Consider the following 16,543-nt stretch of genomic DNA (forward strand, 5'->3'; position numbering starts at 1 on the left):
GTAAACGCGCGCACATGCATGCATGCATACAGGCAATGTAGTCGACGTCTTGCATTTTCCATCACGGACTTGTTGGTTCGCAAGAAGCACGAAGTTGGGTCAGCTATTGCCGCCGTGTCGATCGAGCATTGATCTCCCGTCGAGGTAGAGTACCTGGTAGCACGATTGAAACACGTAGACGGTGGACAGCACCTCGGTTGTGTGATCGAAGTTGAGGACGCAACTGAGTGTCGAGCATGGCACAAAGTCACAAGGCAAAAACACATGGATTCCATTTCCATCGAGTAGGAAGGTACTCCTTCTCGCAAAAAAATAAAGGTACTCCTGCGAGTAGTTGTCCAGCCACCAAGGCGAACCAGGCCGTAGGAATCAACAGGAAACTACCGGCCGGCCCCATGCCCCGGGCAACGCAGCCATTTGCTTCCACTTGCCGCGGCGCGCATCCCGAGAGCGCAAACCGCCGTCGGCTCTGCGGGCCGGCGTGACGGTTTCTGGGTGCCGGGTAGCGGGTAGCTATGGGCGTGCAGCATGGGCGCCTCCTCTCTCTCTCGTCAGTGCCAGATCGAGCATGGATCCTCTAGGCAAATTTGACAATTTTAACCTATAATCGAAAGCAAATCACCGAATGAACTGGTTGCGAAACTATTTCACACTCCTGACCCTTTTATGTAGCGCCCGCCACGCCGGCGCCACACCCTACGGTGCAACGCTTAGCTCCGGGGCGTTGCACCACTGTCCACCGTGGCAGCCCACGGGCCCGCACCCAGCAGTGCAACGCCTCCGAGCTAGGCGCTGCACCTGTAATGTGCAGCGCCTAGCCGCTAGGCGTTGCACGTGTAATGTGCAGCGCCTAGCGGCTAGGCGCTGCACTGTGACTTATATGCAAACGCGCCAGCCCTCTCCTCCCCCACCCTCCCCATTGGCAGTTACAGAAAAAAGGGCGGCGGCCATCTGCACTCCCCCTCTCAATCCCCTCTCCCAAATCCTTCCGATCCGACGATTTGGTCCGTGCATTTGTTCACCAATCCATCGTAGAAGGTACTCTCCTCCGATCCCCTTCTTTCTATCCATAGAAAATATTATATTTTGAAGATTTGGGGAACCCTTGTTTGAATCTTGCATGTATTAGATTTGGGCAACTTTTGTTTGAATCTTGCGTATATTAGATTTGGGGAACCCTTGTTAGATTAGAATGTGGTTTGGATAGATAGGTTGACATGTTATTTATATAGTTTGGATACATAGATTGACATGTTTTTTGTATGGAGAAGTAGATTGACATGTTATTTGTATGGAGAAGTAGATTGACATGTTATAGTTTGGATACATAGATTGACATGTTATTTGTATGAAGTAGGCCCAAGTAGGGGGAAGCACCATATGCTTTGGATCTTGCATGTAGTAGGCCTACTTTAGTTTTTTTGAATTGAAAAGATAATCGTGTTGACAAGAATGCTTTGTTGAAATTGTTAGGATGGTTTGGCTTCTCGATGATCACTGGGACCATCAACACCGGTCTACGCTATGTCGGTGCAGCAACGGGTAATACTGAAAGTGGCCGGTGTTATGAATTTCGTATGTTTGTTCAAACACAAATGCCCCATATGTAATGTTATGATTTGTTTGTTTGTAGGAGCTTGCACATCTGAAGCTTCGGTCTCACGGGATCAGCCTTGGAGGGATGAGCTATGATGAGCGGTACACACCTTATGTTAGGGAGGCAGGACTTCTCCCTTTCATTGAGTTGGTCCGCCGGTCGACGCCACCCAACAATGCTGCAGCACTCACCGCGCTTATTGATCATTGGAGGCCGGAGACACACACTTTCCATCTTCGGACCGGGGAGATGACCGTGACGCTGCAGGATATCGCTATGATCACCGGTCTTCCTATCGATGGCAATCCTTTATGTATGAACACCGATTCTGAAGGGTGGCGCGCGCAGATGCAAGCCCTTATCGGTATGGTTCCTCCGGAGCCTCGGGAGCCAGAAAGGGAAGATAAGAAGAAGGAAAGAGTCGCAGCGGGCGCTACTTTCACGTGGATATCATCGCACTTCGCTCATTGCCCCGATGATGCTAATGAGGACATGGTGAAGACTTATGCTCATGTCTACATGTGGTACGTGGTATCGAGGACAATGTTTGCTGATGGCACAGGCAAGAATGCTCCATGGATGTGGCTGAAGGCGTTGACCGTCTTCGATAGCAAATGGAGTTGGGGTTCGGCGACACTAGCTTACTTGTATCGACAGGTATGAAGTTGTTTCCTTTTCACTTCATTGATACATTATCAATGCGCTCTTGCGGCAAATTTGACCATGTTCTTTTTTATGTGCAGTTGGACGATGCCAATTGTAGGCACACTGAAGGTATTGGTGGTTGTCTGCTCGCACTTTCCATATGGAGCTGGGAGCGTTTGCCGGTTGGACGACCTAAGACCGTGAAGTACGAGGATTGGGACGATAAAGACGACCCACTACGGCTCCCCACTTGGGCTTACAAGTGGGATGTGTTAAATGAGACGGCGGATGATCCCTCTGTAATGTACAAGTTGTACAAGAGCGAGCTGGACGCAATCACGCCTGAGCAGGTGAACCGAGCTTGCATAAGTGATTATCATGCTTGTATCTTCACTCGATATCAATTTTGCATTCAATCCCATTTTGCAGGTGGAATGGGAGCCGTATGGAAAAGGAGAGAGTTTTGGTAACCCTATAGAGTTCAGGCTTAATCCGATGTGCATTAGGGATAGGGATCTCTGGCATATGCGGTGCCCACTGATATGCAACTGGGCGGTTGAGCTTCACCTGCCACATCGGGTGTTCCGCCAGTTTGGTTTGTTCCAGCCACACCCGCCGGAGTGGGAGGACACGGACAAGTTGCTACACGCGTAAGATATAATTAACCTTGAGCACTTAGCAGCTTCTCGACGGTTTCGATGATGCTAATATCTTGTTTCTAACTTGCAGGTTGGATAGGAAAAAGCAGCGGAAGATCAAGGATTGGGCCAGCCATCACAGGAAGTATGTCGTGCAGTTCGCTCTTAGTGTGGAGCAAGCAAGGGCTGGAAAACGAGCCCAGCTTCGTGAGCACTGCCCGATCGCGTTCAACAACTATCTCGCATGGTTTCTTGCAAGTACCCGCGTGGAGGTATGCCAGCCTGCGTATGCTGAGGAGATTCTGGAAGAACCCACCGTTTTTGATGAGGTAGCCCAGCACCAGTACAACGCACTAGTCAGGAAAGGCAACTCGGTGATCCCTTCAGCTCCAATGATGAACTTTGTGGTTAGCCCTTTTTGCTTTTCCATTCGCACTTTTCACATCTTCACTTGCCTAACACTTTGATACCGTTTCTGTTCATAGCGTGCCCAGATCAAGAAAGCAGCTGACGAGACCGAGACTATTCTGGAAACAACCCCGGCTGGCAAAAGCGATGGGGAAGGTGCACTTCGAGAATTCATTAAGGTTCACATCTCCTTCAAACTAGCACTTAACATTTGTTGGTACGTTCCATGTCTCATTCACTTGTACATGTTGCAGCGCCAGGGCCAAAAGTTAAGGCGGCTATCAAACCTTTTCGGTTGTCGTGACCCCGAGTATGTATCACCAGAACGGTCTAGGTCGGCGACACCATCAGATCCCGCTTCGGGGCAGAGCCATGGTGAACCTTTCACGGATGAGGATGTGGGTGGGGTCACCCAAGAGGTATGGCATGACGATATATATCCATTTGTTGATGCATTGCTAACTATATCCTCACACACGGTCTTTCCATATCTTTTGTTGATGCATAGGTTGCTGATGATATGACCTTGGGGACGTACCGGGCTCGGTCTGCATACGAGTTGAAGCCTAGGAGGGGAATCAACAAGTACACACCTGAAGACTTCACCCAAAGAGGCAAAAGGACGGTCGGCACCTCGCGGATGGCGGCTTTGGATGACTATTTGGATGACGATGTCGAACCGGAGGCGGAGCCGGAGCCGGAGCGGGTTCCTCTTCCTAGGAAGGTGAAGAAGATAAGCGTCAAGAGGGGGGAGGACCCAGCAAGCGTGGAAAGCACTAGTCATCTTAGTTTTTTTATAATGTTGAACTTCGAGTGCGATTTGTTATGTCGTTGAACTTGGAGTGGTCGTACCTTTTATGTCGTTGAACTTGGAGTGGTGGTAGCTCTATGGTAAACTGGAACTTATTGTGATGGTCATTTCTATGAAATGAAGTCTTTTGTGAACCCTTTGTTTCTTATACTAATTGTTATACTTGGAGAAATGATGTCGTACCTGAATGTTTGTTATACTAGTTGTTGAACTGTGGCTGAAAGAACTGTGGCTGAAAAAGACCCAGTAGAGGGGGGAGGAGGCACAGTAGGTAGGCCTCTAGTTTCAGGCAAAAAAATTGCTAAGTGTTTGTGCAGCGCCTAGCACGGAGGTGCCGCACTCTACAGTGCAACGCCTAGCTCGCAGGCGCTGCACTATAGTGTGTGGCGCCTCCGTGCTAGGCGCTGCATATGTCTGTAACTAGCCAAACTTCTGTTGCTTTCTGGATAGCTACAGACATATGTAGCGCCTAGCACGGAGGCGCCGCACTCTACAGTGCAACGCCTAGCTCGCAGGCGCTGCACTATAGAGTGTGGCGCCTCCAAGCTAGGCGCTGCATATGTCTGTAACTAGCCAAACTTTTGTTGCTTTTCTGGATAGGTACAGACATATGCAGCGCCTAGCTTGGAGGCGCCGCACTCTACAGTGCAACGCCTAGCTCGCAGGCGCTGCACTATAGAGTGTGGCGCCTCCGGCTAGGCGCTGCATATGTCTGTAACTAGCCAAACTTCTGTTGCTTTTCTGGATAGCTACAGACATGTGCAGCGCCTAGCTTGGAGGCGCCGCACTGTATAGTGCAACGCCTAGCGCTCAGGCGCTGCACAATAGAGTGTGGCGCCTCCGTGCTAGGCGCTGCACATGTCTGTAGGTATCCAGCAACCAACAGAAGGTATGCCTCCAGTTTCAGGCAAAAATTTCGCTAAGTATTTGTGCAGCGCCTAGCTAGGAGGCGCCACACTATAGAGTGCAACGCCTAGGCCGCAGGCGCTGCACTGTACAGTGTGGCGCCTCCCAGCTAGGCGCTGCACTGGTCTGTAGCTATGCAGCCAGAACAGAAGGTACTTTACAGTTTGAGGCACTTGGACTTGAACTTAGTGAATTTTTTAGCTATCCAGAGAGCAACAGCAGCTAGGCGCCACATGGTAGATTGCAGCGTCCAAGTACTTCACGACACATAGTAGTTCATAACACATACTACTTCACGACACATGGTAGTTCGTACAACCAAATCAAGGAGGACACATAGTAGTTCACCGCACATAGTAGTTCTTACAACCAAATCGAGGAGGAGACATAGTAGTTCACGGCACATAGTAGTTCACAACCAAATCGAAGAGGAGACATAGTAGTGCACAAGCAAATCGAAGAGGAGACATAGCTCTATTGCGTAGAGAGTGTGTGGTGGGGGGGGGGGGGGGGGGAGGAGGGCCCAGCCAAGTGGCTGGATAAGTCACAGTGCAGCGCCTAGCCGCTAGGCGCTGCACATTACACGTGCAACGCCTAGCGGCTAGGCGCTGCACATTACAGATGCAGCGCCTAGCTCGGAGGCGTTGCACGGCTGGGTACGGGCCCGTGGGCTGCCACGGTGGACAGAGGTGCAACGCCACGGAGCTAGGCGCTGCACCGTAGGGTGTGGCGCCGGCGTGGCGGGCGCTACACAAAAGGGTTAGGGGTGTGAAATAGTTTCGCACCCAGTTCATTCTGTGAATTTATTTCGTTTCGAGGTCAAAATTGTCAAATTTGCCGATCCCCCACGAGCCAAGCCAACCTGTCTGAACGCAAAGAGACGGACGCGGCTGCATGCACGGACGCGTCCAGGCCTTGGCTTGACTCTGACGTGGCTTTGCTAGAGCCGCGCCATCGCGATCCAGCAGGAGATTTGGCCGCAGGAAGCATCCAGCTGCCTGAGCTGTGCTGTCACGCGATATACGTAACGTACGCCGACGATCGCCGGAGGCTAGCGTCGTCCAGCCGTCCGCGCCGCGTACAAGTTGCCATGCGCAGACAACGGTCAACTGGGCTCACCCAGTGCGTCCGTACCCCATGGATATTTTTCTTTCTTTTCAAGCCGCGCGAGTGGACGTGGACTTGTGTCGATCCATGCGTCGGCTGCTCTTTTTCACCCGCCATTCAAGCCACAAGAAAAGAAACAATGGCTATTATCTGAACTGGCTAACTTTCTCTAGAACTGGGCACGGTACTTCTTACCGAGCTTCAACCCAACCCGTGAAATTCATGACCAATAACCCACAGCTCTTGCGCTTGTAGCATTCTCAAACATGTACACAATACTGTCCCAGATGTTACTATTATACAGAATATATAACATGGCAATCTACGTATGATGATGTATGCATTGTCGTATTACACGTAAAATGCCAACCAGAAGAAGGCCGTGCATGGACAGCTTGCCTGCCTGCCTGCTGGAAGGTGTATACGACCAACTCAGCGTCGCTGGTGCCATACCTGAGAATGGATCGTTGTTCTCTTGGATTTCGGGTTAAATGCAGTGTATAGCCTGACTAGAGTCCAACAGCTTGGTCCCAACCTCCAAATCTTGATCAGACCATATAGTGGTGGTACGGCCTGCCGGTGCCAACGTACTCAACTCGGTCCAAATACATCGCTCTTCAGAGTCGTATAGGTGCTATAATATTTACTCCGGTGTGTCCTTGTAGTGGCAACCCCCCAACACCCCAGCCAACTGCATCAGGAAAGCGGCAACCAGCAAAAATGTTTGTGATGAAACTGAATGAAGACTGTATAGCACTATAGATTCTACAGATATTTCTGCCGTTCTGGCTCTGTGTGTAAAAGCATATCCAATGTGGTAAATAAATGTACGATTAATGCAAGCCATGGTCCTAGGTTTTTACACCACAGATGTTACACAAAGATTCAGTAGTATCACATACCTTCATAAGCAGCATTCTGAACTTCAATGGACATAGAATAAATTATAATCTAGGCTTCTAAAGGGATCTGAAGTAGTCAACGATAGTTCTTGAGAGGACCCTAGTCTCATTGAGAGCCAATGACTTTAAGCCCTGCGCCAGAGCATCCGCTGGAGTGTATTCTGAACCAACCTGCCATTTAACATCCTGTAGTATAGCTATAGTTAGTGCCTGGCACACATGAATATTAATGTTGTACACATTAAATGTGGAAATCCAATTCGGCTCCCAGGAGCACATGCTCCCGCACGCGCCAAAAAATGTTTTTTTTGTATATATATAAAAATAAAATAAAAAGAAGTGTTCATGGTCACATCCTAATTCTGCAAATTTTTATGTGGAATGCTTTAGCCTTTTGGCCTGTGCAGAAAAAAAAACAAGCTGAACACCAAATATTACACTTCATTTTGTTATTTTTCAGGAGGCACTGCTATCCCGTTTCAGGCCGACTAAAAGGCGACATGTTCAACAGTTATGTTCAACAGTTAGGTGTGGTGGAGATGCGTATGTTGAGATAGATGTGTGCCCACATGAAGAAGGATCGAGTCCGGAATGATGATATACGAGATAGAGTTGGGGTAGCACCAATTGAAGAGAAGCTTGTCCAACATTGTCTGTGAGATGGTTTGGGCATATTCAGCGCAGGCCTCCAGAAGCTCCAGTGCATAGCGGACGGCTAAAGCGTGCGGAGAATGTCAAGAGAGGTCGGGGTAGACCGAATTTGACATGGGAGGAGTCCGTTAAGAGAGACCTGAAGGATTGGAGTATCACCAAGAACTAGCTATGGACAGGGGGCGTGGAAGCTTTGCTATCCATGTGCCAGAGCCATGAGTTGGTCGCGAGATCTATGGGTTTCACCTCTAGCCTACCCCAACTTGTTTGGGACTAAAGGCTTTGTTGTTGTTGTACTGCTATCCCGTTTCGTATGAAAATTGTCACACGCTTGTTACACTAACATGAACATATACCAAAAAAAAATCTGACTTTTTAAATTGTTTTACTATTTCTTTTGAATTTACTGTTCATTCAGGGGCATATGCTCCCCAGAACCAAAACAGCCCTCCCATGGTATTACACATATTAACAGGGAGTGGTCTTCAACATGATCTAGTGATTACGAGAATTCCATTTGAAGATGAAAAATATGACTAGCTGTACCTGTATACACGGAGTTAGATGTGTTCCTGACAGTACGACCTTCTTTATTTGTCCACCAATTGAGTCTACCCGGGGTCTCAAGATGTCCTCAATTATGTCTGTATCATCAATAGCATCAACGCTGAATTTCACCTACAATACATACATGGAGCATTAACGAATGCTAAATTAGAACGGAAAGAGGTTTGCTTAAGTAAGTGCAAGTTTCTCAACAGTACCAATAATGTATTAGCTACACTGTAAGAATTCTTGCAGAATTCACGGTTCTCAGGTGGTGTTGGTTTGAATTCAGATACACCTTCTGTAACCTGTAAATAACATGGGAAGAATGTATGTTCAGGATAAAAAGATATCTATGGACAAACATGTTGTCAGAGCACATTTTATTAATGAAATATAATTTAGATTCATATATAAATATAATACCTGATTCATTACTGATGGTAACTGATCGACAAATTTGCTTACAGATACCATAGCTTCTTGATCGTACTCCCGTATCAAACCTCCAGCTAAATCAAATAGGGCCTTCCACGCATTCCCTACAGAGTTATACCATACCTTATACTATGAAAACAGTCTCATGGCCACTTTTTCCAATGTACATATTTCTATCCTAACTATTGCATCATACTAACGTTTTGACACTAGGCATTTGTAACATTTATATTTATACCAATATAAAAAGACCTAAAGGGGGCAGATCCAATTAATCTCAGCCATCAAACCATGACAATCCAATAATCTAGATTGCTCCAATGGTGAGCGCTCAACATGTTTAGCATGCAATTAAATCATACCAAATGTCAACATTTGTGCTAATCACATAACTAACGTGTACTCCCGCTGTATCTAAACGCTCTTATATTTCTTTACAGAGGGAGTAATTGATATCCTACCTAATATCAATGTGCAATTAATTTCCACCCTAATATCAACGTGCATTGCACGTACGCATATACTAGCGAGCGTCAGAAGTAACAGAAGACCATGTGGCATAGCAACAACGATGCAATAACATGAAGCACAGGAACCTCAAAAGCCACAAACTAACAGTTAACATGGAAGGTTAGTGGCAACCAGCAAGCCACAAATATTTCATGGAAGTTAAATAATTACTGATAAATGTAAATGCAGTGAATAATCACCTGATGCATCTCTTGCCACAGAGTATACAGGTGATGTCTCCATCATAGGCGTTAGTTGATTAATGAGGGGGCCTATCTGTATAAAACAAAAATTTATCAAAGATAAAAAAAAATGGAGAGAGCACAAGCTAACAAACTAAGAATGCAACGTGTCAGTACCTATACCAGTTGTTTGCACAAAGTTGTACGTTGGAAATGAAGTATCAAGTAGCATTGCTACATGTTTCTCAAACGCTTTGCTAATAGTCTAATTCTTGCAAGTCACAAATTTACATTCTTAAACATGGCTGATGCTTTAATTGATTACAACTGAAAAATGTTAATTATTTTATGGCTGAATTTGTTAGTCCAATATCTAAACCATAAATTGTTTACTGGTCCTGAAGTTTTGTCGCTCTGTATTTCACAATATGGAGCTGCTAGCTGTAGTTCAACATACATACAGAATAGAACTCAGCTCATCCCCTGACCATAAAACTGGGGAGAACCAAACACAAGCTAGTAATAGCTAATAGATCAGTGCAACATCAGGAATATGTGTGTTTTTACACGACAAAAAGTAATCAAGTGGGGGGATTGTGTGGGTTTGAACGGAACTGCAGGTGTTGTATACATGTGCATAGTTCAGGGCCAGAAACCTGGGTATTTTGTGAGTGTAGCGAGTGTGTTTTATTGCGTGGGTAGGGGAGTCATTGGCCTATAACCATGTTGAATTGTTTCTAAACATGGTTCAATATCAAGTCAGTCTGCAATCTGCAGATCCCTGATCTGAACCACAACGACCGCTTGATGACTCTAAAGTTCAGAATCTCAAACGGTGATGCTGGACAAACTCTTGCATGTGTCTGGAATCTTACAAGAATACAGGTATCTTCAAAAGACTAATAAAACAAGATATTTTAAAAGGCACCACTTTATCTAAGTGTTTCTGCGGGAAATATTGATTTGCTCATAGACTAAATGTCCCTTGGCTTCAATAATTCAATCAGTAGATCAGCTTATAGACATACGCATAAACTACTTAGTGGTACAAAGATGTGATATTGTTGTGCAGGATACAGATACACAGTTACCTATAGCAAAAAAAAAAACTTAGCAGCATAGGTCCCAATGTAGGAAACAGAGAGAATCAGCTAGCCATTTCGACAAAACAGAATGCCAATTGCTTTTCTTTTCATAAACTTATGCCAACGCAAACATAGTAATATATACATTGTCACACATCACTACACCAGTTACCAGTAAATCAAGTGCTTGGGCTGAAAATAGTTAAACAGAAGGTCACTACAATGCAATGTGCGAGAAAGCGTGGACCAAATTACCTGCTCAAAGTAAGGAACAGCCTCTGAAGCGGGCCTATTGTTGAATGAGACAATGGCATTAGCCTAAAATGATCAGAGCCCAACAAAAGAAAATAACAATAAGCACTGTTACCAAGGAATTATACAAAGAAAATTAGGAACTCAAACTTTCCTCTGCAATCTCCATTAAAGAAAACAGACGTTTGTGGTTTTGCTGTTAGTATTAACTAAATACCAAGCAATACTGACAAGTACTTGTTTGAGCAGTATCCCTCTGTATATGCTCTCCTTTCTAGAGGCACCTAAATGAGTTCTGAAGAGATGGGATTATCACAGAGCTAGGATGTTGTGGCAGGAGTCTGATGACAGGAATTTGTATCTGGTGAGCTGACAGTCTATTTGCCAAAAGATTCTGGAAGTCTTGGCATTCTGCACCTGAAGATTATGAATCAAAGCCTGCTTTGCAAATGGTTGTGGAATCGGAAAACACTGATGGGATTTGGCAGACTATGCTGAAGAGCAAATATCTGCAGAAACATGTTCCCTCTCAATGGCAACCTGGGTGGAGGCTCCTATTTCTGGTAGAGTCTGATGGGTGTCAACAATATTTTCCAGAAGTTATCAGAAAGGACAATTGGTGATGGTGGAAAAACTTTATTCTCGGAAGATAGCTGGGTAATTAATTCACCATTGGCAGTGCAATTCCCGAGGCTTTACCAGATAACCTTCAGCAAAAATGTAACAGTGCAAACAGTTCTGTAGGGTCGTTTCGATACCATCCAATTATGGAGAACTTTGCTTGATGATACTGCTAAGCAGTGGACTTTTTTTGCTAACGAGCAAAACGGAGTGAAATGGAAAGTGGGTAATAAAGCAGATTTCTCTGTCAGAGCAACTTATTTGCATCTGAGATCTGGGAGTCTGATTGGATTCAGCTTTGTCTGGAAGCTGAAGATCCCTCTGAAAATAAAAAACCTCCTGTGGCTGATGCTGAAAAATATTATCTTAACCAAGGACAACATGTTGAAATGGGGCTGGAATGGAATGAACAATATTATTTCTGCAGTGCAAAGGAGACTGTAGATCATCTGCTCTTCCAGTTTGTGCTAGCCAAACTGATATTGCAGATTATCCTATGTGCTTTTGGTCTTAAATAGACCGTCTGATAGCACTGTGGATTTGTTTGGTGATGGCTTTCATCCTTCCCTGCAACGCAAGCTGGTAATTAGTGGAGGGGCAGCCATCTGCTGGATGGTATGGAAAACTAGGAATGCTGTGTGCATTCGACAGCATTTTCCTGATGACCCTGCTGATGTTATATTCCAATTAGGTAATCACCTATCTTCGTGGGCTTTACTGCAGAAATCCCAAGGCCGAAAAAGAATTGAAGGAGTGCAGCTTTCGAAGATGGTGACGGCTGAAGTTTACTCCAGGTGTCATGGCTGGACGCCGGTGATGAAACGGATAGCAGCAGTTTGATCTTGATGTGTGGTGTTTGGTTATGATTTCTGTGTGGCTGTTGAATGTTTCGTTGCCACAGAACAGTATGCGTTTGTGATAGCCTCTGGATGTAGGTCTAGATGCTGAGTCGTTTGTGTTTCTTTCACTCTTCCTACTCATGGTGTAGAACTATGTGGCAGTTTCTTTAATGGAAATCGACGAGGAGGCTCGGTGTTCTAAAAAAAAAACTAAATACCAAGCGAACCTTTGGTATCTTTTCTGAGAAGTAGCTCCCAACCAACAGCTGAAGCAGCGCGCCATTACTGCAATTCGTTGAAGAATACCGTCAGTAAAACAAGTCTGCAAGCATCTTTTGTGGTAAAGCATCGAACAGGTGGCGGGCGTGCGAGCACCTGTGACCAACGGAGTAGAGCGGGAGCCCCGCGATGTCCAGGGCGCCTAGCCCGGCCTCCGGCAGGCCCGACGCTCGGAGCGCGTCGTAGCAGCCGTGGAACCTCTCGAAGACCTCCCGCGCGGCGGCCGCGTGGTCGAAGGTGACGTTGTACGGGACGCACACCACGAGGAACCCCTCCTGCGCCAGGAGCTCCAGCAGGTAGCTGCAACAAACCACGGCGCCCAAGCGCAAATCAGTACTACGAAGTTCTCCCCTCCCACGGATTACCACGAGGTCGGATGGACTCCGCCTACCCGTAGGTGGCCTCGGGGGCGGCGCCGATGAAGGCGCCGCCGAGGAACTTGACGACGGCGAGCGGGCGGGCGCCGCGCGGGGGCGGGAAGAGGAGGCAGGAGTGCTCCCGCAGGTACGTCCTCCCCCGAGCGGGCGACGGCCTGGGGGCGGCGAGCGCGGGTAGGGGGGCGTCGGGGCCCAGCGACGCGCGGCAGGAGAGGTTCCTGGCGGCGGCCTCGGTGCGGCGGTGACGGCGAGGTACGGGCCGTGGAGACGCGAGAGGTGGGGAGGTGAGGAGGTGAGCCGCAGTAGCAGCCGCCGCCGCCGCCGTCGTCGCAGCCATGGGGATGAAGCGGAGCAGGATGTGGGGACAAACAACGGCTGGTAGTTTTGCCACGAGGCCGACGGCGCAGCCGGGGACTTTCTGCTGTGAGGATTGAGGAAGCAGTGCCACGTGGGTTCGCAAGCGCCGCCTGATTCAACAGCAGGTTTTTTAGACAGTGGAACTGAAATGCTGGGCCGTCGGCCGTTTTCCAGTTCGTGGTTTTTTGAATCGTTGATGAATCAAGATCCAGTGGGCTCCGATCTCCCCTCTCTTGCCCGCTTCACTAGCACTCTTGTTTTCGTTGTTGATGATGCCCATCTATTTTTCTTGAAGGAGAATGGGGTTGTTTCCTTGAAATTACAACACCATAATCATGCATGCCAAATGAAAAGACAATCATTGGAAGTCGATCCTACCACAGGTCACCAAAAGAGCACCTATGCTCCATTTGTGGGTTTATATGCCGAGGTCGCCAGTTATGTGCTCGAAGTGGTTCTCTTCCCGAATTGGTCATTGTGGAGTTGGATTTGAGAAGTGTGGTTCCAAAGGATACAAATTCCTCAAAATGTTTGAAAGTGCGTTAAGTCGGCTAGAGGGGGTGAATAGGCGATTTTTATGAATTTTTCACTGAGGAATTTCAGGGTGAGGAAATTCCTAAGCAAAGAACTACTAGCAGCAAAATAAGTACTCGGATGCATACATAACTGAACAGATGCATAGACATCATGATGAAATAAAAACAAGCATAGAGTACAGAAAGCTTAAACACAGGATAAGCAGGCTGAAGACAAACTGACTGAAGAAATTGAACTGAGGAAATTGAGAAAGTCTTCAGTCAAAGTCTTCAAACAGTAACGATCAAGTGCACAACACAATAATGAGGAAATGGAAGGGTTGAGGAAATAGAACCAGTTAGCTCGGTGAAGACAGTGATTTGGTAGACCAGTTCCAACTGCTGTGACAGTCGTACGTCTGGTTGGAGCGGCTTATGTGAAAAGTTTCATCCTGATAAGCTCAAACCCAAATCGGAAAAGTGCGTCTTCATAGGATACCCAAAAGTTACTGTTGGGTACACCTTCTATCACAGATCCGAAGGCAAGATATTCGTTGCTAAGAATGGATCCTTTCTAGAGAAGGAGTTTCTCTCGAAAGAAGTGAGTGGGAGGAAAATAGAACTTGATGAGGTAACTGTACCTGCTCCCTTATTGTAAAGTAGTTCATCACAGAAATCTGTTCCTGTAACTCCTACACCAATTAGTGAGGAAGCTAATGATGATGATCATGTAACTTCAGATCAAGTTACTACCAAACCTCATAGGTCAACCAGAGTGAGATCCACACCAGAGTGGTACGGTAATCCTATTTTGGAGGTCATGTTACTTGACCATGACGAACCTACGAACTATGAGGAAGCGATGATGAGGCTAGATTCCGCGAAATGGCTTGAGGCCATGAAATCTCAGATGGGACCATGTATGAGAACAAAGTGTGGACTTTGGTTGACTTGCCCGATGATCGGCAAGCCATAGAAAATAAATGGATCTTCAAGAGGAAGACGGACGCTGATACTAGTGTTACTATCTACAAAGCTAGAATTGTCGCAAAAAGGTTTTCGACAAGTTCAAGGTGTTGACTACGATGAGATTTTCTCACTCGTAGAGATGCTTAAGTCTATCCGAATCATGTTAGCAATCGCCGCATTTTATGAAATCTGGCAAATGGATAAACAAAACTGCATTCCTTAATGGATTTATTAAAGAAGAGTTATATATGATGCAACCAGAATGTTTTGTCAATCCTAAAGGTGCTAACAAAATATGCAAGCTCTAGCGATCCATCTATGGACTGGTGCAAGCATCTCAGAGTTGGAATATACGCTTTGATGAGTTGATCAAAGCATATAGTTTTATACAGACTTGCGGTGAAGCCTGTATTTACAAGAAAGTGAGTGTGAGCACTACAACATTTCTGATAAGTATATGTGAATGACATATTGTTGATCGGAAATAAGGTAGAATTATTCTGCAAAGCATAAATGAGTGTTTGAAAGGAGTTTTTCAAAGAAAGATCTCGGTGAAGCTGCTTACATATTGAGCATCAAGATCTATAGAGATAGATCAAAACGCTTGATAAGTTTTTTCAATGAGTACATACCTTGACAAGATTTTGAAGTAGTTCAAAATGGAACAGTCAAAGAAAGAGTTCTTACCTGTATTACAAGGTGTGAAATTGAGTAAGACTCAAAGCCCGACCACGGCAGAAGATAGAAAGAGAATGAAAGTCATTCCCTATGCCTCAGCCATATGTTCTATAAAGTATGCCATGTTGTGTACCAGATCTATTGTATACCCTACACTGATTTTGGCAAGGGAGTACAATAGTGATCGAGGAGTAGATCCCTGGACAGCGGTCAAAATTATCCTTAGTGGAATAAGGATATGTTTCTCGATTATGGAGGTGACAAAAAGGTTCGTCGTAAAGGGTTACGTCGATGCAAGTTTTGACACTGATCCAGATGACTCTAAGTCTTCATCTCGATACATATTGAAAGTGGGAGCAATTAGCTAAAGTAGCTCCGTGCAGAGCATTGTAGACATAGAAATTTGCAAAATACATACGGATCTGAATATGGCAGACCCGTTGACTAAACTTCTCTCACAAGCAAATCATGATCACACCTTAGTACTCTTTGGGTGTTAATCACATAGCGATGTGAACTAGATTATTGACTCTAGTAAACCCTTTGGGTGTTGGTTACATGACGATGTGAACTATAGGTGTTAATCACATGGTGATGTGAACTATTGATGTTAAATCACATGGCGATGTGATCTAGATTATTGACTCTAGTGCAAGTGGGAGACTGAAGGAAATATGCCCTAGAGGCAATAATAAAGTTATATTTATTTCCTTATTTCATGATAAATGTTTATTATTCATGCTAGAATTGTATTAACCGGAAACATAATACTTGTGTGAATACATAGACAAACAGAGTGTCACTAGTATGCCTCTACTTGACTAGCTCGTTGATCAAAGATGGTTATGTTTCCTAACCATAGACATGAGTTGTCATTTGATTAACGGGATCACATCATTAGGAGAATGATGTGATTGACTTGACCCATTCTGTTAGCTTAGCACACGATCGTTTAGTATTCTGCTATTGCTTTCTTCATGACTTATACATGTTCCTATGACTATGAGATTATGCAACTCCCGTTTACCGGAGGAACACTTTGTGTGCTACCAAACGTCACAACGTAACTGGGTGATTATAAAGGTGCTCTACAGGTGTCTCCGAAGGTACTTGTTGGGTTGGCGTATTTCGAGATTAGGATTTGTCACTCCGATTGTCGGAGAGGTATCTCTGGGCCCACTCAGTAATGCACATCACTATAAGCGTTGCAAGCATTGTAACTAATGAGTT

General features: G+C 45.8%; 1 protein-coding gene across 1 annotated transcript; it reads right to left on the reverse strand.

Annotated features, from left to right (window-relative positions):
- Positions 1-6,331: 6,331 nt before the first annotated feature.
- Positions 6,332-13,242, reverse strand: LOC123121559 (uncharacterized). The gene is made up of 10 exons (XM_044541569.1): positions 12,809-13,242; positions 12,514-12,717; positions 12,366-12,423; positions 10,682-10,744; positions 9,360-9,435; positions 8,638-8,753; positions 8,430-8,519; positions 8,212-8,343; positions 7,015-7,200; positions 6,332-6,803 (listed from the first exon to the last, which is right to left on the reverse strand). The coding sequence occupies exons 1-9, from the start codon at positions 13,129-13,131 to the stop codon at positions 7,072-7,074; spliced, it is 1,191 nt and encodes a 396-aa protein (XP_044397504.1). The 5' UTR covers positions 13,132-13,242; the 3' UTR covers positions 6,332-6,803; positions 7,015-7,071.
- Positions 13,243-16,543: the final 3,301 nt, after the last annotated feature.

Source organism: Triticum aestivum, chromosome 5D, assembly GCF_018294505.1.
Source record: "Triticum aestivum cultivar Chinese Spring chromosome 5D, IWGSC CS RefSeq v2.1, whole genome shotgun sequence".
NCBI lineage: Eukaryota > Viridiplantae > Streptophyta > Magnoliopsida > Poales > Poaceae > Triticum > Triticum aestivum.

What these genes read in the sequence shown, in the direction of transcription:
- LOC123121559 (XM_044541569.1), bottom strand. Translation starts at nt 13,131, where the DNA reads ATGGCTGCGACGACGGCGGCGGCGGCGGCTGCTACTGCGGCTCACCTC. An exon ending in TCTCAGAAAAGATACCAAAG is followed by an intron (nt 10,745 to 12,365) that starts GTTCGCTTGGTA and finishes TGATCATTTTAG; the next exon opens with GCTAATGCCATTGTCTCATT. An exon ending in ATCTAACTCCGTGTATACAG is followed by an intron (nt 7,201 to 8,211) that starts GTACAGCTAGTC and finishes GCTATACTACAG; the next exon opens with GATGTTAAATGGCAGGTTGG.